General features: G+C 42.0%; 2 protein-coding genes across 3 annotated transcripts in view; one reads left to right on the top strand and one right to left on the bottom strand.

Moving 5' to 3' along the window:
• The window catches only part of ECEL1 (endothelin converting enzyme like 1), a 69,523-nt gene extending 65,931 nt beyond the window's left edge, over positions 1 to 3,592 (top strand). For both annotated transcript variants that reach the window (XM_066590207.1, XM_066590214.1), the window contains exons 16-17: positions 2,146 to 2,222; positions 3,319 to 3,592. In XM_066590207.1, the coding sequence (XP_066446304.1) occupies positions 2,146 to 2,222; positions 3,319 to 3,418 (177 nt within the window). In that variant the 3' untranslated portion in view covers positions 3,419 to 3,592. The remainder of the gene's footprint in view (positions 1 to 2,145; positions 2,223 to 3,318) is intronic.
• A 14,441-nt stretch (positions 3,593 to 18,033) lies between these two features.
• LOC136632035 (intestinal-type alkaline phosphatase-like) overlaps positions 18,034 to 20,426 on the bottom strand; it is a 53,863-nt gene continuing 51,470 nt past the window's right edge. Inside the window, exons 11-12 of the mRNA XM_066606641.1 lie at positions 19,276 to 19,392; positions 18,034 to 18,308 (exon numbers count right to left, since the gene is read on the bottom strand). Coding sequence (XP_066462738.1) covers positions 18,034 to 18,308; positions 19,276 to 19,392 — 392 coding nt within the window. The remainder of the gene's footprint in view (positions 18,309 to 19,275; positions 19,393 to 20,426) is intronic.

A 20,426-nucleotide genomic window follows, 5' to 3' on the forward strand; every position in this document is an offset into this window, starting at 1 on the left:
ACGCAATATCCAACCATTTAAACTGACATCGCAACATAACTACGGATATAAGCCAAACCCTTGGGTGCTCTCCACAAGGAGATACATTACTCATTCGAACTCGCATTGAGGGTCTATCACAAAGCCAACCAGAACTCTCCTGTACACTGATGAGGGACTGGTTAAAAGGTCAGATATTGACTCATAGCATAGCTACCATCTATTAGTTGCTGATGTAGAGGATTATTCCACCACTAATTTGCATAACTATTCAAAGCCTAAATACTACTGCCTTACCATGACTGTTATCCCTAAATAATGCTAGAACAAGATGCACTATAAAGTGAACATGTGCTGATAAATACCAGTTCTACATAGGCACTCAGCAGATCATATAAATGATTACAGTACCATTACAGTAGTTTTCCCATTTTATAAAGTGAAGGTGGTATCACGAGGATATGCCATCACTTGACAATTGGTGGTGGTCATACTTTTGGGACCAGCACTAATTGAGAGACTGACGTGGATGCAGTGCTGATTTAGAACTATGTCCCCTTCTACATTTTCCCAGCACAATGAAGCTCCTGTCCACCCACCTGTGCAGGAAGCTGCATTTAGATCCATTCACTTCAAGGACGCCCCACTGCAATTCCACTCACAGATGGTGGTTGTGGTGCTGCATTGCAGCAGAAAAACAGTTAAGAGGATGCAGTGGTAAACTACACTATGGCTCCTTCCTTCTCAAGATCATTTGTACTATGGATATGTAGTCTGAGTTTCTCTGACACTGTCTGCCTGATCAACAGGACCATGACATTGTCAATTAGTTTCACACCTCTACTGCTTATCTTTATTCTACCTGGGCTCAGACTCCCATGAAGAATGACTCATCCCTTGAATTCAAACTCTCCATCCTGCCACTACCTGAATTTAGAGCCCTACAGTTATAGTGCCCCCATAAAGTAATGGTGCAGTTTTTATGCTCCTCTACAATAATAGTGCACCCTTTGTACCCTTACAAGATAATAGTGCCGCATTTGTGCCCCATAAGGTATTGGTGCTTCTTTTGTGCCCTCAGAAGGTAATAGTGTCTCCTTTATATCCCGGTATGGTAATAGTGCCCGCTTTGTGCCCATATAAAGATAATAGTGCCTCTTTTGGCCCTCATAAGGTAAAAGTGACCTTATACGTTAATAGAGCTCTGTTTGTGTGCCCATAAGGTAAAATGAGCCTATAAGTAAATAGAGCCCACTTTATGTCCCCCCCATAAGATAACGTTATCCCATAAAGTAATAAAGCCCTCTATGTACCCCCATAATGTAATAGTGCTCCAAACACAATATATTAATGCCCACTTTATGCCCTCACAGTTACTTGTGTCATTATCTTGTTACATTTTGTGCAGCTAGCTGAATCCTCCTCCTGGCTATCTCTGAGTTTCTGCTGAGTGGACTGTAGGAGACAGAGTCAGGAGAAGGAATTAGTAACTGCACAAGAGGCTGCTTCACGGCTCACAGAGGAAGTAGGGACAGACCTGGGGAGATTGCACCCATATTGCCATAACCTCCAAATCCACTGGTATCTGAACCAGGGGTCCCTTTGGTAATGAGGGCACTGAAAAATCACCCGTTTTACCCCCCACCTAATGCCAGCTCTGCTTAGACCACAAGTAGCTTCTAAATTACCTACAATAGAATTTATTAAGGTTTCATTTAGCATTTTCTGTGTAAATTTAAGAGAAATCTGAGACCAGTACATTGGGCACAGTTTCGAAACCTGAATACCCATTTTAAATTCACAATATGATCCACATTATATATACACACAGCATATCTACCACACATACTGAGAGACAGAACCAAACACTTAGAACAATTATTTAGAACTGATGTCTCCTTCCCAAATATTAGAATAACCTCTAACCTCCTGTGCTAGAATCACAGTACACCGACTTGAATTCCAAGACTGATGGACAGTAAACGGAATATTACTGAGCCATTGGGGAAGGTTTTCTCAGTTTTTTTCTACATTGCTTCAGTTTTTTCAAAGGATAACTTCACTATAAGAACTGGAAATATTATAGTGTAGGTTAAGCTTTAGCAACACGGATATATCAGACATATGGAAAAACGTCAGAATTTATTTTAACTATCCTTTTTTCAGAATTGGTGTATTAAGAGAAGGTCTCAATCTATATACCTTCAAGTGTTGACGGATAAACATGCTCCTGAACATTACCGGTATGACTAATACACGATTACAGGAACGATTGATTTGATGACTTGTAAACGGATTGCATCCCACTGAATGTGTCATCTCCATCCTCCATATGATGCCAATGATTACTCACATTATGTTATTGCTTCTTGTTCACCATAATATAATTTATTAGTTTAAAGTATTGATGTGATTCAGTTTCCACAATGATTGCTATTAAATAGGGTTATAAAGAGATTAATATATGTGCATTTGTAGATTGACACAGCAATCAAGCTTGATAGCTCAGGAGCCATGCTTCCTTATTGCAGTTCAATCAGCAACAGAGATTGCTCTTCTTAAGGGCGCCTGCACACGGGCGGAAATTCCACGGCGAGATTTCCCACGGGATTTCTGCCGCTGGAAGCCTGCATAGGATTGCTTTAACAAACGCAATCCTATGCAGACGGCCACGGCAAACAAACGGCGTCATGTCCTATTTCTGTGCGGGGCTCGAGCCCCACACAGAAATGTCACTCACCCGCCGGCTCCGGTCTGCACATGCGCCGGCTGCCCAGCAGCCGGCACATGAAAGAGCCGGAGCTGCGGGGAGCGGGTGAGTATGCGCTGCTCTCTGCAGGCGCTCGGGTCGGGTCCCGCAGCCGCCAGATCCGACCCGCCCGTCTGCAGGCGGCCTAAGAAATACTTTTGGGGCAGATCGATAAAATAGTCTTTGTTGCCCATAGCAATCAATCACAATGCAGCTTTCATTTTTTGAGTACTATAAGCATACTGTATGTGAGCATGAGATTGATGGGAGAAAACGACCCCCTGGTCCATCTAGTCTGCCCTTTTATTATTCCCTCTTTTCTCTTAGGATAGATCTAAGCTTCTCCCAGGCAGCTTGAATTCATTTACTGTTGATTTCTTAGCCACATCTCCTGGAAGTTTGTTCCAAGCATCTACTACTCATTCAATAACAAAATATTTCCTGACATTGTTTCCCCAAATAAGCTCAGATTGCACCCCTTATTCTAGTGTTTAGCTTCCTTATATATTCAGCCCTCCTCCATCAGTGTCGAATCATCTCTGTCTTACTTCTATATCCTTTTACTATATTCCTTTTTGCTTCTGTTTTAGGGTTATGGGTAGCGTCTCTCAGTTTGAAGAGTTTGGAAGAGTATTCCACTGCCCAAGAAATTCCCCCATGAACCCGGCTGAGAAATGTTCTGTGTGGTGATCCATTGAGGGCTTTGATAATGTATGTTCCACCACAGCACAAATACTCCTTGTGTCTAAATCAGGAGAAGAATGTCTAAGTGTGCCTTCCATACTAACTGACAAGGGGTTACTGGGCCCTCGTCACCCCCTGAAGTGTATGGTCCATTGACTTCTTGACATATGCAGAAGATCATTTCCTGACAACAACAAAATAAATGAAATTTACAGATCTTCCTATTTATGGCGAATCGCACTATTGATTTATGACCACAGATGGTTTTGGGCCAGTGACATCCACGAACAATGGTGTAATTAGAGTTAAAGGTGACATCTTCAGAGGGACAATATCCTGCTAAGACACCAGAAACCTGAAATGACAAAATGTTCCTTTGACCGCCAACAGAGGCTGAGGCCATAGATGACAACCATGAAGCCTTTACGTTTCACACTAGAAATGGGTCATCAGTAAGACCTGAACACAAGCCAAGATTGGTTACTGAACTGCTGGCACCTACCAAGAAGGAGCAGTTGAAGTCTTTAAACTTACTGAGCACCTTATACCCAGAAGGGGCTTAACCTTCCTACAGTACATATCCAAGTGATGGTAATCACATTCTTGCTTCCATGTTAATGGAGGGTACCATGTCCCTTAACATCTACAAAGGAAAGACTAGAGAGCTCTTCTCGTGCATAGAAAATATATTGATGCTATTTACTGCACATCCAAAAAGCCTATTTTTTATTATTTACGGAATAAAACATTACTTTCTAAGGGCTCGGTCAGACGAGCGTTTTTTTTGATGCGCCTATGTGCGCAAAAAAAATGTGCGTGGCCGAAGCTCCGTCCTTTTTTTTAACATGTGCAGGCCTTCAACGGGCAAAGTTTCAGATGCCCGTTCACTGTAGAAACGCAACTGCTCCATTAAGGTCCCCTCATCACTGAACACTGTGACAGCACTGTCACAGTGTTCAGTGATGATGGGACTCCCCACAGGCACAAAAGAATCCCCTGCCACAGTTGTCACAGCTGTGGCAGAGGACCGCGATGCTATCCTCTGGGGGGTGATTTTCAGGGGGTGGCATGAAAAATAAGACTCACCCCGAAAATCATCCCTAGCTGTTAAAAAATTAAAAAATTTAACTCACCTAGAAGCGCTCTCCGGCTCTTCTTCCCATCAGTCTTCATCTGTATTCTGGTGGCCAAGGATTGAAAAATCCCCGCCTCCAGAAAGTGCTGCCGCTGATTTGCTGAGTGCTGTGACCAATCAGAGACAGCGCTAAGTGAAAATCATTGCTGCAGGGGTTGCCTTCATTCCATTGCTTTCAATGGGGCGACAGCAGCGCTGGCCCCATTGAAAGCAATGGGATGGCATCTTGGTCCACTGCGGCAGCTTTGGCAGGGGATCCTTTCGTCCCCGCTGCAGACCCCTAATCCCTGAACACTGTGACAGTGCTGTCACAGTGTTCAGTGATGAGTGAGACTCCCCGCAGGGATTAACGGACATCACACAATGTCTTTACGCGCAGCATGGACCTTACCAGCGTGCATTATAGGCACACACGTCCTATCTTTTGCAGGTGCGAACACTTCATAGGAAACCAATAGTTGTAATGGATGCACATAGAGTGAATGATATTTTGCTGTAATATTAACCGCAATGTATTTTCTATCAACTGCACAGATTTGGAGCAAGCTAATGTAGTCATCCCCATCTTTTGGACAAAAAGATTATTTAAAGTTATTTTGCATTTTTATGGTTTTATACTGATGAAGCTGTTATGTCAGTTGTAGTGTTACATTTGTTTTGGTCATGATTAGAAACCAGCACATTCCATATGTACATCAAACACAAAAACACTGATATTATGACCATGACATCATACAATAACTGAAAACATGTAGAAATGACAGCATCCATATAGGTTCAATCAACTTACAAATTTCTAGTTGCTACCAGCACATAACTGTACACTTCAACCCACACCAGATAAAGACCTCATGGGTTGAAACGTAGCGCCATGTATTGGAAGTGACAATAAATTCCTAAGCTGATTTGACTTATATGGATACTGTCACTTCTACATTTTTGCTTTTCTAATGTCTGTACTGGAATTTTTGGATGAATTACTTTACATCCCCATATAGACCTTAACCCTTTCCAATCCACTTACGTCTGAAGACATTATGATTTGAGGCTGTACAGCTCCTATGTTGGAAGACGTCCGTCGGGGTTCTCTTACGGTATATTGCCAGCCTCTCTGCTGTCTGAGCCTATCCAATGTGTCACCTCATGCAGTACTGGCATTAGCCAGCATATAGCGCCGTTGTATAATGGCAGAAAAAGAGTAAGCCCCCTAGGAAAACCAGGATACAAATTGGATTGGAAAGGGGAAAAATATAATTTTAGTATAATTTTGCTGGAGATAACCATTTCATGATATCATAATTTTCGCTTGTGGAGATCATGAGACCATGTTAACTCAATATTGAAAGTATTAATGTGTCACTGACTGATATGTATCATTTCATAAATTAGTGAATGTGCCAATTTCTTTCTTATCCATGTTTGTTATCATCCTAACTTCCAATTATATCCCTCGTATGCTCTATAATAGGTTATATATCAGCTAAACTGCACCAATCTCCTTGGTTTTTTATTATGGGACTATCTTCACAATCCTCTCTACAATTTTATTACATCAGTTTGCTTTCCTGACCACTGGACACCTTAATAAAAGTTAGGAAGATAATGACAGTGGTCATGAAAAGCCCGTGATCCATTGCTTTTAGCATGTTAATCCTTTCTTGGATCTGTTGCCTGTGGTATAGGATTCTTATATCTCTGTACTATTGTGTAATTCCAGATTACAATTATAATGTTGTCCAGCTTTGAACTATTGATGACTGAGTTGATCAGTGGGGTTCGCAACTCAAGAGGATAAGTCATCAATATTTAAAAGCTGGAAACCCCTTTAAATATAGGGATAATTTGAACACATGTGGGAATGTAAAATAATCTATTGAACTGTATTAGATGGAAACAAACATCGCATTCATTCATGTCCACCTAATGGTTCTTATTATATTGCATGGCCTTGCCATGTTTCTATATGCCATCACAGCATTGTATCAAAGATGAAGAATGTATCTTCTAATTTGCACATTGTTGACAGGTTGCGATTGTTGTTTGTGATTTTAGAAATGATCCCTAAGCGCTCCTTCACACGGCCAAATTTGCCACGCAATATGCAAAAAAATAGAAGCTATTGATTTCAATGGGTTCATTCACAAGTGCGTATTTCACGTGCACAACTGCGTTGCGCAAAAACAAAATGCGGCATGCTCTATTTTCCTGCACAGTTGTGCAGTATAATAACACATCTGGTACTCATTAGAGAATTTAGCTATTTCAATGGCTGGGAACCTCGGTGCATATTTCTTTGAGCATGCAATTGCGCATGACTTGTGTGTAGAGATGAGCGAGCATACTCGCTAAGGACAATTGCTCGATCGAGCATTGTCCTTAGTGAGTATCTCCCCGCTCAGCAGAGAAGATTCGGCTGCCGGCGCGGGTGACAGGTGAGTTGCGGCAGTCAGCAGGGGGAGCGGGGGAGGGAGAGAGGGAGAGAGAGATCTCCCCTCCGTTCCTCCCCGCCCTCCCCCGTAGCTCCCCACCCACCGCCGGCAGCCGAATCTTTGCTCCCGAGCGGGCAGGTATTCGCTAAGGGCAATGCTCGCTCGAGCAATTGCCCATAGCGAGTATACTCACTCATCTCTACTTGTGTGCGCAAAAAGTGCTGGAAAAACCACAGTTGCGCACACGAATACGCAAGTTTCATTCTGCAAAAAATGCGTGCAAATACGCTTACCCTTGAGTAAAGGGACCATTAGAGTGGTTTAACATGCAGGTTTTTGTGACTGTTTCTTATGCAGTATTTTGTGCCAAAGCAGAAGTGGATCTAACAGGAAGAAGTAATATACATCCTTCCTTTATGTTTCCCATTCCTTTTGGATCCACTTCTGGCTTTGGCTCAAAGACTGCATGAAAAACGGTTTCAAAAACCTGCATGTGAAATCATCTTAAAGAAGGGAAGCTTCTAGATGTATATGGTACAAATTCTAAATTTACTTTTGATCTTTTTGAAGCAGTGCAATCTAATCAGTAAAAATTAACCAGAAATAAATACAATGTTTACAATAAGGAATTAAATGCAACTATGATACCCTCCACCACCAGAATTCACACCTACATACCTGTTACATTACGTTGATGATATCTTCTTCTTGCACTATTGTCATTATTATCACCAGGTCTATCATTATCCTCTATATTTTACATCATAGAGGATTATAGGCATTATCATCATCATCGATGTAATAGCGTTATTGTCTTCTCTATGCAGCAGGATATCATCACCTTCATAGAAACTTTCACTGCCATTCATCGTCTTATACTGAATGTCATTAGTATTGGATCTGACTGCAGCAAATGGGTTTAATACACACTCAATACGCTCCTAATGAGGAATTTTCTTGTTCTGTCAAAACACTGGTACATGCTGTCACAAATGAACTATAACTCAATGATTGTAGCATAGCACAGTCGTCATTGGATTAAAGGAGTCCGACTCCTAGAATAAATCTAGCAGATAATAAATATAGCCACAGACCATCAGACTATCCTTATCAGGAAGCTTATACGCGCTGTGGTCAATCTGCGGTAACCGCATGCAGATGACGAATTGCTGGTCTGTACCTGGACTTACCAAATAAAACAATGGCAAGTCCAGTTGCAATCTGGCAATCAGCTGTGATCTGCAAGCAGTTACTGCAGATTGGTCAAGGCATGTAAAGGCACCCTTAAAGGGGTTCTGTCATACAAAAAAAAAATTCTATACTTACTAAAGATGAGCGAACACCAAAATGTTCGGGTTCGCGTTATTCGAAACGAACTTCCCGCGATGTTCGGGTGTTCGTTTCGAATAACGAACCCCATTGAAGTCAATGGGCGACCGGAACATTTTTGTATTTCGCCGATGAATTCATGAATGGGTGTGAGTGAGGGCTGGCCTCTGATTGGTCAGGCTGTGACCATTCAGAGGCATCTTATTCAGCAGGCGGGGATTTTAAATCCCCGGCTGCTGAATACTACTCACAGCTGTTCAGAGCAGTTCAGGAGAACTGCAGCCTGCCGCGCTGAACTCCGTCTGTCGGCACCAGGTGAGTATATATATATTTTTTATTTTTACACATTTCTGGATGAATTGCAGGAAAGGGCTTATATATTTAACCCCTTTCCGACAATTCATCCCGCGATCGCCGGCAGCCCATTGCATTCAGTGGAGTCGGCTGTATTGCCGGTTCCATTGAATTCAATGGGCAAACATCGTTCTTCTCTGTCACAGCTGTTACAGCTGTGGCAGAGAAGAAGGATTTGTCTTCTATATGTTCTCAATGGGGTTGGCGCTGCTGCCGCCGGCCCCATTGAGCGCATATAGAAATGATTTCTCAGGGAAGAAAGTTAAAGTAACCCGAACATCCGAACATCGTGTGGTGTTCGTTACGAATAACGAACATCCCGAACACCCTAATATTCGCCCGAGCATCAAGCTCGGACGAGTACGTTCGCTCATCTCTAATACTTACCTATTTCTCCCCAGGGAGTCAAGTTACCAGATCTTCTCCTCGCTGATCTTCTGCTGTCTTCTGCAATCGGGGATGGGGGGGGTTTACCTCATCTCTAGCTGACTGATTCTTCTGCTTCCTGTGACGTTACATACATTTACAGGCAGTTTTCTTCCTGCCCGGCAATGTATGCTACGTCACAGTTCACAGCCCAGCAAGGAGTGCCAAGCTTTAGCAGAAACTGCACATGCCCGTTGTCCCTGCAATACAATAGCATTCCTTCCTAGCCAGTGAGCGCTACGTCACAGGGACGTGACCTTCACTGACCTGCCAGAAGAAGAATGCGAGGAATGCAAGCTTCATAACAAGACTGCAGGTGACATGACCCGGGGCACTGGACAAGATCAGCAAGGAGAAGATGCGGGAAGGAGTCTGACGGGAAGCTGGGGAATTAGGGGAGTATAGATTTTTTTTAATGACAAAACCCTTTTAAAGAAGTAGTCTCATCAGAGAAACCCCTTATTAAATTAAAACTGGCCTAGGAATCACCAGATCACTGTGCGTTCGGTTTCAGAAACCCACCCACAAAGAGCTGATAACACCAGGGGAAGTTGTGACTGACTATACAGTGATGAAGTGTGGTATTACATTATAGCCTTTCATTTTGGAGAAGGTCGGCCAGATTGAGAGACGCATTTTGTCTGTGGCTCTCCAGTCTGGCTGATATAGGGAGAGTGGGAAAGGGTTGTCTTCATGAAACACTCGCTTTGACTTTTCCTTTCTGAAATGCTTTCTAATTGTGACTCAAAACAATAACTTTGCAAATATAGCATTCTGTATATAACATGTTTAAAGACGTTTTCTGGCAAACAATCTATTTTGGAGCAAGGAAGCAAACATCGATTTCAAATACCAATATTTTCTCAGTTGATATGTTGTACATTATACTCATATCTGTTCTTGCTGACCATGCTGCTGCTTCCGCTGCATGATTTACCGTACATTTGTGTTAGACTTTTGCACTATCATTGTCATAGGCTACTCTATCCTTTGACCTGCAGCCTATACTTGAATCAATCTAAAATGTCAGTTTATCATGTCCTGGAGCAATTCATATATGTGTAATTTTTACATTGACCTTTAATATTCAATGGCCACACTTGCCTCTTGGATGGTAAAATTTGCGTTGCCTTGTGCAATTTTGGGTCATTGTTGCCCAAGGACCTTCAGTAATGTCAAACACAGAGAAAACAAACCGCACTCCAAATTTGATACATGTACATAATCAACTATGGTATATTTGAAGTCACCAGAGTTTCATGGAGAATTGTAAGATATCAGTATTTTATACAGAGTGCTTCTTCAGGCTTGATGGAAGAGCATAGTTAAATGATAAGAAACACAATGGAAAGCTGAGCTGGGTATAGCTAACTCCTAGCTTAGGTCTAGGCTATTGTGGCATCTTGAAGTTCCAAGAGCGTATAACCAAAAGTGACATGCACCCTCTACACTTCTGGACACTCGACTCTGAAGACCAACTCCTCCACGAAACCCTGTTGATGTAAATAAATGTTGGTCTTGTACATGCAGCAGCGTTCAGAGGGTGGTTTATTTTGTCTGTGTTGTATATTGACTCTTTTAAGGTTTCCGTAGTCCATGTTCCTGTGCATTATACTGAGTAGACATGGCCAACAGTCATGTTCCATCTGCTCTCACATATGAATGTCAACATATTCTAACCAGCAAATATACTTTTCTAAGAATGAAACATTCTACTAATATATTATATTACTACAGCATCTGCAGCCGAGGTATTTTATGGCTAAATTATTTCACATTTACTTTGCCAAACTGGAATGCATGTATATACCCAAAACAAAGAGTATGTAAATGATGTACCATTGGTGTCACCCTGCATACAATATATTTGGCAACTACAAGATTAGGGTTGTAAAGTACAGTATGGTGACGCAATTGCAGTCCAGGGTGCATGATTGTATAACTTTCATTTTGTGTACATTGGGATTACAGAATAAAGCTCTTATATTTTTTAAGCTTCGTCTTTTAACTATTTTCTAGATGACCAATAGTACACAATAGCAGATACCATATTTTATAGCAGAGGTTTGGTACTGTAGTGCAGCATCCCATAGGGTGACCCCAGACACAGGGCACACGTTGAGAAGCTGGGAGGGTAAGATGGTTGCTTGTCATGGTGGCACATACCACGCTCCCTTCTGGAGCGCGCACGTAGCCTTGGCCAGGGCAGCGCTGGGCCTCTTCTGGACAACCTTTGGAGAGCGGTGCCTAATAAACTTGTGAACAGGGATAGGCCTTGTCACAGGTACACCACCATTCCGATACCCCTCGGTGACCCTCGCACACTTTGTAATGTACCTCAGGTCCCTGGGAATCAGCATGGCCTGGCAGAACTTTACTTAAAGACCACACTGGGTGTACGGCACAATTTAGACAAGTTGGAGGTGCAGAAAAAGTAAACCGTAGGATAATACCTCTACACATAGCTCCTTACAAGAGAATAATATAAAGTAAGGCCCTGGCCAAAACATTGGAGAATATTCACCATCCTCACAATATAGTAGTTCAAACCAATATCCTGCGGATTACGCAAGTGTAGTAAAACACACCTTCTATCTCCAAAAATTGTGTGTCAAACCTCCCCCAAAAGAGCAGAAAAGACAGTCAATCTATATAAAAGGGACAAGATGATCTTATATTCAGTGAAAATCTAGTGACTAAAAGCACTGAATATCCCTGCTGGTATAGATCCCTTTAGAGCGGGTATACAGCCAAGATAATAGCTGCTAACTGTAATACACTGTCTCTTCTGCTGTAGATAGCTAAAATACATTTTTAATATGAAATGTAAATTAAAATGCACAGATGTAACATATTCTACCTTTCAGTGTCCTAATTTTGGTAAACAAAGCTGTGTTATCGCCATAACTGCTTGTGGCTGATACTTCACCCACCCATAGCAGCCAATGGCTGAAGGATCTTGTAGATAATGCTGGCAAGATCATGTGGCCATTGGCTGCTGCAGATGGGTGGTGTCTTGGCCACAATCGGTTTTGCTCTGTGATAACACAGACTAAGGGCTTCTTCAGATGAGTGCATGCGCAAATACACTCGACGCTACAGGGGAGGGGTTTATTTCTATGTAAAATCCTGTTTAAAGCCCACATTACGGGAAGATATATGGGACGGAGATGAACATGTGGAGTCTCTATGGGTGGAAATACATGGAGGGAAAAACAAAAATAAAATTCTCATAGGGGTTTTCTATAAACCACCAAATATAACAGAAGCTACTGAAAAGCTATTATTTAAGCAAATAGATGAAGCAGCAAATCACAATACGGTAATTATTATGGGGGACTTTAACTATCCGGATATAAACTGGGAAGCCAAAAGCTGCTGATCTCATAAAAATAACAACTTTCTGTCAATTACTTAGGATAATTACCTTAAACTTGTACAGGACCCGACTAGAGGAACGGATGGATATATTGGACTTAATACTAACCAACAGACCTGACAGAATAACAGGGGTACAGATTAGGGGGCACCAGGGAAATAGTGACCACAATATATACATTTCAACTTGTACTTCAAAAGAGAGTTTTATAGGGGAGCTACAAAAACTACTAAACTTTAGGAAGGCTAAATTCGATCAGTTTAGTGATGCCATTAACCTTATTGACTGGGACAATGTCCTCAAAAACAAGAGTACAAACAATAAATGTGAAACGTTTAAAAACATCCTGATTACTTACTGTGAGAGGTTTATAGTAAACAGCTCTACTATGTAGAGGCACCAGAGGATCATCGATCACTGTGTATTCTGTAAAAGATAGGACAGAAGTGGTAATAACACACGTGCAGACAGTGTGACTCCTTTCAAACAGCTCTATGCAGGTGCTCTCCCATTTATCTCTATGGGAGAGCATGCCAACAGAGCTATCTGACAAGAGTCACACTGTGTGCTCGTGTGCCAACTTCGTGGGAACCTAGAACAGGAACAAGGCACCAAGTGAGTATGAAACATACCTTCTTGGACTCCCCTTTCCCTCACAATTGACCCCATAATGTAGTTTCCCTTTAATAGCATTATCAAGAGCCGTATGATTGTCATCAATATTAATGGCATCAACAAGAACATAATTGGTGACAATATCATGATTGAGATTATCAACATCATCAGTCCTATCATCAATAATTCTATCAGCATCAATAGTATTGAGTATGTAGTATTGCATATTTTGATGGTATCATGCCACTCAGCTAGAGAGATCCCAAAGAAACAAGAGAGGCAATTTCCCTTTTTTTTAGATTTGGCTTTCCATGGTCTCTGGATTCTCCTTAGTGACTATAATATGCCCTATTCACATGTTCTGGATTCCATGTTTCCACATCAAAATCCATATGAAATCCAATCCCAAATTAAGTAAACGGAAAATCTATGACTTTGGACAGATGTCATGAACTTTTTTCTTGTAGATTTTGTGTCATGCCGCAACCCCCCCCCCCCCCCCCAAAAAAAAAACCATCAACATTCAAGATGTTCAATGTGAGCATACATAAAATTGCCAACTTACTGGCAAATTGTGCAGCCACTGGCCATTACATGTGCCTCTTGTTTCAACTGCATGTAGCTGCTATAGCGTGGAGACCCAGCCTGAGATTCCATCTGACAGATGTATTTTCGGTTTGTGTGCTGTCTATGTCTTTTAAAGACATCACACAGAACCCATAAAAGCTTGTCATCGTGTGAAAAAAACATGGCATGTCCTGCTCTCATCCATTTTCAAGGGCAAGAGCAGGACATGCAGTGAATTGGCTCCGTGAAAATCGGCCAGCACACAGATGGCATCCGAGTTCTGTTTGATCATTTTTGTGTACAAAATTCTTGCACAACACAAGTCCATGGGCATATTCAGACAGCCGGGGGGCTTAAACACATGAACGGGTTTTTCTCCTGTTATGCGGCCATGATAACCACTTCTACCTTCTCCTCCGGGTTTTCGGTTGTGCCTGACAGTTGAAGACCCGACCTGCTCCTGCTTGATTGCAGAAGCAGAGGCGTTAATCCTGTGCTGTATTTTTGCTATTGGCCAGTATTAAAGCCCAGGACCAAGCACTGTAAATTTATCCCGTATAGATTTTAAGGGGTTAAAGTATAATTCACTTTTACACAACTTATTTTTACTCTTGTCAGAAGTAAAGAGAATTAATAATAAAACTATTTAAAAAACACCAGTGTAATATCTTCCTTCTTTGGTTTATAACCACATCTATGCATAATATGACAATACATATAGAAATTACAGCGGCTAGCCAATCAGCAGATGCAAGATGCAACAAAGGTGGATGACAATCATCATACCTAGATGAATATTGTTATATAAGAAGGATTGCTTTAGGTCGGCTGATCCACTATCCATATCATACAAGTGGTCAGGAAAGATCCTATATTATTTTGTCATGGGACAACTGTAACTTGAAAAATATTGCAACTTCTGACCATAACTTTGCGGAAAAATATTAATTGGTTCTGAAGTTTACCAAAACTCTACTAGTAGACGTAACAACAAAAAAAATCTATCTCCTGATCTATTTTGTATTTGTGTCTAAAAATATTCCTTTAAAATATATAAATTTGGCTACACACAGTCCATAACATGCATAATTTGATGGCCATACACTCATACAGGTGGAATACATTGGTACTCGGGAATACTTGCACGTCCTATGCGTCAAACTATGGCCCACACATAGCAAAGTACTCCCATAGTAGAACTCTACAGTAAATTACCCAGTGCCTCTTAGGCCCTTTTACGTGCAAAAATAATCTTTGAAATTACTGAAAGATTTAGCGATATATTAGCATAAAGTGTTAATGGACATTAACACTTTATCATCTTCATTTGCATGTAAAAGGGCCTCCATGAGTTGTTTGCAGAGCCCATGGTCTGTTTAAACATGCACCCAGCTGTGCAAACAACTGCATTGTTTTCTCCCACTTTGTGTAAACATGCTGTGGGGAGAACAGCATACAGTGGCTGAATGATGGATTTTTAGTTAACATTAAAATCATCGTTCAAATGAAAAGTGCATGATGTCTGCGTTTACATGTAACAACTCATTTTCAGCCATTTGAACAAATTTTGAGTGCTGATTAGAGATGAGCGAACCTACTCGGCCACACCCCTTTTTCGCCCGAGCGACGCGATTTTCGAGTACTTTCATACTCGGGCGAAAAGATTCGGGGGGCGCCGTGGGTGAGTGGGGGGTTGCAGCGAGGAGTGGAGGGGGGGGGGAGAGGGAGAGAGAGAGGGCTCCCCCCTGTTCCCCGCTGCTACCCCCCGCTTTGCCACGCCTCCCCCCGCCTCCCCCCGAATCTTTTCACCGAGTACGGAAGTACTCGAAAATCGCGGTGCTCGATTGAGTAATTACTCGAAACGAGTAGGTTTGCTCATCTTTAGTGCTGATCATTCATTGTGTGTATATGGGCCTTTAGGGTCAGTTCATATATCTCCATCCCTCTTGTCAGTTTTCTCCATCGTTAAGACTAAAAATTTAAAAAGAAACTATTTTGCAAGAAGACAGTTTTTAATGGTTAAACAGTGATAACCAGTTCAGATTAAATTGTTTTATTAAACTATATCTGAACTGCTAGTCACTGTCTGACCATTTGGATTAAGCCAATACAATCCAGCAAGGACAATTTCTTGGTTGAGATTTCATTATAGTTCTCTGCCACATAGTAATCAAGTGTTGGTGCTCAGGCAAGAAAGCCCAATCCACAAATCTCCCTAAATAAAATGTCTGTCATTACATTACTTACTGAGGCAGTTTGGAATTTAGTAATAAATCAGGCAACCAATTACGGAAATGTATTACATGCAACAACTTGGGTTATAATGCTTTCACAAGTTTGTGTTACTCCTAGATACTCCCACATCACAATTACCGCTGCAATCGTTCGACAGGTGAGCTCAAGCAAAGTGGGAAAATCATAGCATACCACATTAAAACTCACTGAACCCTTCTGTATGGCCCAATATACTCTTAATGTTCATGTATGGAAATTGTATGGTGTTTCATATTATGCAATTGGTAGCAACGGTTAATTAGAAACAGTGTTCGCATACAGTACTTTTGTCTCCACAAGAGGAAATTATTAAATTAGTGGCAAGCAATGTGCTCTGAAGTCAGCTTCACAAAGGGTTGTTCTTCTGCTGGGTCTAATTTCACAGTTAGGCCTCATGAACACAACAGAGCCATGTGCAAGGAGGCAGTATGGAGGCAAAGGGAGTCCCTCCATGTGCTGGTGTATGGTGCCTATATACATTACAGAGGTATTTTAGGGAAGAATACCTTCATTCAGTACTAGTTAGTATTAGGAAATTATAGTACCATTGTTTCTGGTGGTGCAATACACCACACAGCTCTGCTACATGGCATGCGTAGCACAGACACAGCTTTGGTACATCACATGCGCCTGACAGATATGACATGTGCATGGTACAAACACAGCTCTGCTACATTATATGCACGTGACAGACACAGCTGTGCCACAGTACATGCGCATGTTACAAACACAGCTCTGCTACATAACATGGACGTCACAGACACAGTTTTGGCACATGACATGTGCTTGACAGACATGACATGCGCATGGTATAAACACAGCTCTGCTAAATTATACGTGTGTGACAGACACAGCTGTACTACAGTACATGCGCATGTTACAAACACAGTTCTGCTACATGACATACGTCCATGCTGACTATACACATTACACGCACAGCACATTAGACAAAAGGCACTTGCAGCTTTAATACATCCATCCTGATTCCCGCACATGACACACACAGCTCCTGGATACAGCGATAAGCCACTGGTCATGTGATCCCTAACTCCATCCACACAGGTAATCACATGATGGTGACATCATCACAGGTCCTGGTAGTTTCTGTTGGCTTATCCAGTATAACCAAACTCCAGAATGGCTCCTCCCACAGCAGTGATGTCACCACAGGCCCGCCAGATCTCTGTAGTGGTGGTAGGTCAGTGTCTCCTGTCAGGACCGCTGAGTTATGTCTGACATAATAACGGCTTAGTTGTATTCCCAGTGTGTTAGGACCAGCTATAGCGGCGCCTGGGGGTGGAGCTATGATGGTGCCTGGGGGCGGAGCTATGTTGTCACCTTGTGGCGGAGGTACGGCATTGCCCAGGGGCGGAGATATGTTGTTGCCTTGGGCATAGCTATGATGTCCCTGGATGCGGAGCACTGACGTCGCCCGGGTGCGGAGCACTGACGTCGCCCAGGTGCTGAGCACTGACGTCGCCCAGGTGCTGAGCACTGATGTCGCCCGGGACGGAGCATAAGAATCTCTCACTCATGTACTAACGGACAAGTCGTTGTTAGTAGTAGGATTGGAAGAAACATGGTAATTTTTTTTTCTTCCTCAGCAGCAAGCATAGATTTATAAGGATGCTGCATTATATCTCTGTACAGGCTGGAATTTCTTTGGAGTTATAATTTGGTTGTGTGCATGAGCACCCACGGGTATCCAAAGGCTTGTCTGACCCTTGTTCGGTGGTTGTTTAACCACCTTGTACTGACAGCAAGCTTCATATGATCACCCACAGGCACTATTACCTTCCTATTCCCATGCTTCTATTCGTTCAAACTGTTTTACTGATCCTCCCCAATCGTCTGCTCAATGCAGATTAATTCCACGATGAGCTTTGAACTCTCAGTCATAACTATAACAACTTTTAATATTTTATTTCCAGGGTAATAATCTCATCTGTTCCAGTAGATTTTATTTTGATTGTAGATTACAATTAATATCTCCTGCGTTTTTACTGCAGTGACATCAAGATGTTGGTAACAGTCCAGTGTTCACATGCAATAAAGAGAGAAAAACATCACCTTCACTGCTGGTGTATTGTCCCAAGGATGAATATTACACGTTTCACTGCAGAAAATATACCAGCCACACAGCAGATATCAGAAGCAGGTTATTCTTTTCAAAGACATAAGAAACCTTATTCTTTGGTCGTTCCGGTGGACACTCAGTGTATGGTGGCAAACATGCTGCATATGCCATGACATGTGCTATGTAACTTTGTTCTTGCACACCATGGAAAAGATGAGCCATGGGACCTTTGGCAAATATTGTAACATCTTCCCCTCCGTGAGTTTCTGAGTCCAATGGTACCGCAGCCTGTGATACATAGTTCTTGTCCTCTAAAATGAGAAACAAAAGATAAAAGACATAAAGAGGACATAAAGGACATAAAGAGCTTCTATAGTGTTATCTCAACTCATGCTATGTGTTATGCCCCATGTCCACGGCGGATGGATTCTGCATGCGGGAGCCCGCAGCGGAATACGACCCTGCCCATGGCAGAGGATACTGCAGGACTTCTACTTCCCTGTCTGGGTCTTCTGCGGGTCTTTTCTCTTCTTCACTGCGGATGAAGCACTGGCCAGCACGCCGCCGCACATGCGCAGTGCTTTTTCCCACGGACTCCACGGCCTGTCCGCAGTTCAATTGCAGACAGGCCACGTGCAGGATCCGCAGTGAAGTAGAGCATGCTGCAATTTTTTTCAGACCAAAAGGTCTGCAAATAGAATCTGCATGCTTTACCTCACTTGCTGACGCCCATGTATCCCTATGGGCAGCTTCATTATGCGGATCTTCTGCGCGGAAATCAGATCTGCCCGTAGACATTGGGCCTTACTGACACTACCTACAACACTTCACAGAATACATTACCACAAATATTCTGTTGATGCAGTGGACCCCAGCCGATCAGCTACTGGTGACCTATCCTGAGGAGTAGTCAGCAAAAACATTTGCCTTGAAAATTTCTTTAAGAACTAGTTAAAAAAAATAAGCCCCTGCCACCATCCGGAGTATGTATGTTTTTGGTATACTTACCATCAGATTATTAATGCATGCTCATATCTTAAAACAGAACAAGACTTTTGCCATAAATTGGTGACTGTATTTTCAGACCTCATAATATACAGTAGACCCAAATGGATTTTAGCATGGAGTTGTTTATAGTGCTATGCCATAGACATAATGTTGTATCGGGTTGCATAGTGTATTTAATAGGATTATCATATCGTACTGCTTATTAGCTTGTACTGAAGCTTAATGACAATGCTCCTACAATATAGTATGACACTTCCATACAATTCTTACCCGCTGTAGTCGTATTAACGTCAGAACGTCCTTCTGGTGTAAAAGCGAAGCCTGGACCGTTGCCATACAGGATGGATGTGTAAGACTTATTATCAAATCCTTTTTCAGGAGCCAGACCTACAAACAACCAAAAAAGAACATGTTATCCTGTGTTTGTATATTTCAATTACTCGGATTCATCATCAGTCTGATATTTGATTATGTTTTTTTGTTTTTGACGCCTTTCATTGAAGTCGATCTGTTTCTTCTGTGAGTTCAGCATGCTGCAATGTTATGACTGTAAGAGGAGTCGCCCTCTCTTCAAATTCGCTCAAAATGGGGCAGTATGGAAATGGCAGATTGAGCACCTGATGATGGATGCCTTACATCATACTTGGCATATCTAGTTATAACTCTAATATGAACCAAATAAGCGTTTATTCATAATGCTTCTAGGGCAACTGTCATATATACTGGAAATTGCTCTCAATGTATACCTCCTACAAATGCCATCAAACAGTTGCATTTTCTTCCATAGACTCCCATTGTAAAAGAGTGGACACTCTTGTTGTTTGCAAGCCTATAGAAGTCTATGGATACATTCAATAAAGGCATCAAAGACATTTCCTAGCACATAGACCAAATGTACACTGCAGTGTGAATAGAACCTAATCCCTAAATCACTAAGTATATATCTTATTGCAAAAATTAGATTTATATATAGTTTTTTGGGAAAAGATTCAATGTAAATTTCTGTTAACTCTGCACTCTTGAGTACAGTGGGTGGTCCTTCTCAGTAATTGTCAGTTCTCTCTACATAGGTGTGACTTCAGCCATCTTGGACATGGTCTACTTCCCATTTCCCAACACTGTTTTTAATTATAAGTATAGCTGGATCCTACCTGCCCTGAGTTGATTTTGTAGGCCTGCGGCCAAGGAGAGGTATTCCTGTTAGAGCATGGTCCCATCTAAAAAGGTTGCTTCGTCAAGATGGGCTCTCACAAGTTGATCAAAATCTGTGCTAAGAACTGGAAATCTCTAAATATTGCAGTATTGCAGTGTTTCTCAGCACTTACAGTCAGGGCTGTATTTGCAGCTCATACTGCCCTAGACATTAGGCTAGATTCCTCCTAATTAACCTCTTAGTGACTGCCCATAGGTATTTTTAGAGG

The sequence above is a fragment of the Eleutherodactylus coqui genome, chromosome 1, assembly GCF_035609145.1.
Source record: "Eleutherodactylus coqui strain aEleCoq1 chromosome 1, aEleCoq1.hap1, whole genome shotgun sequence".
Taxonomy (NCBI): Eukaryota; Metazoa; Chordata; class Amphibia; order Anura; family Eleutherodactylidae; genus Eleutherodactylus; species Eleutherodactylus coqui.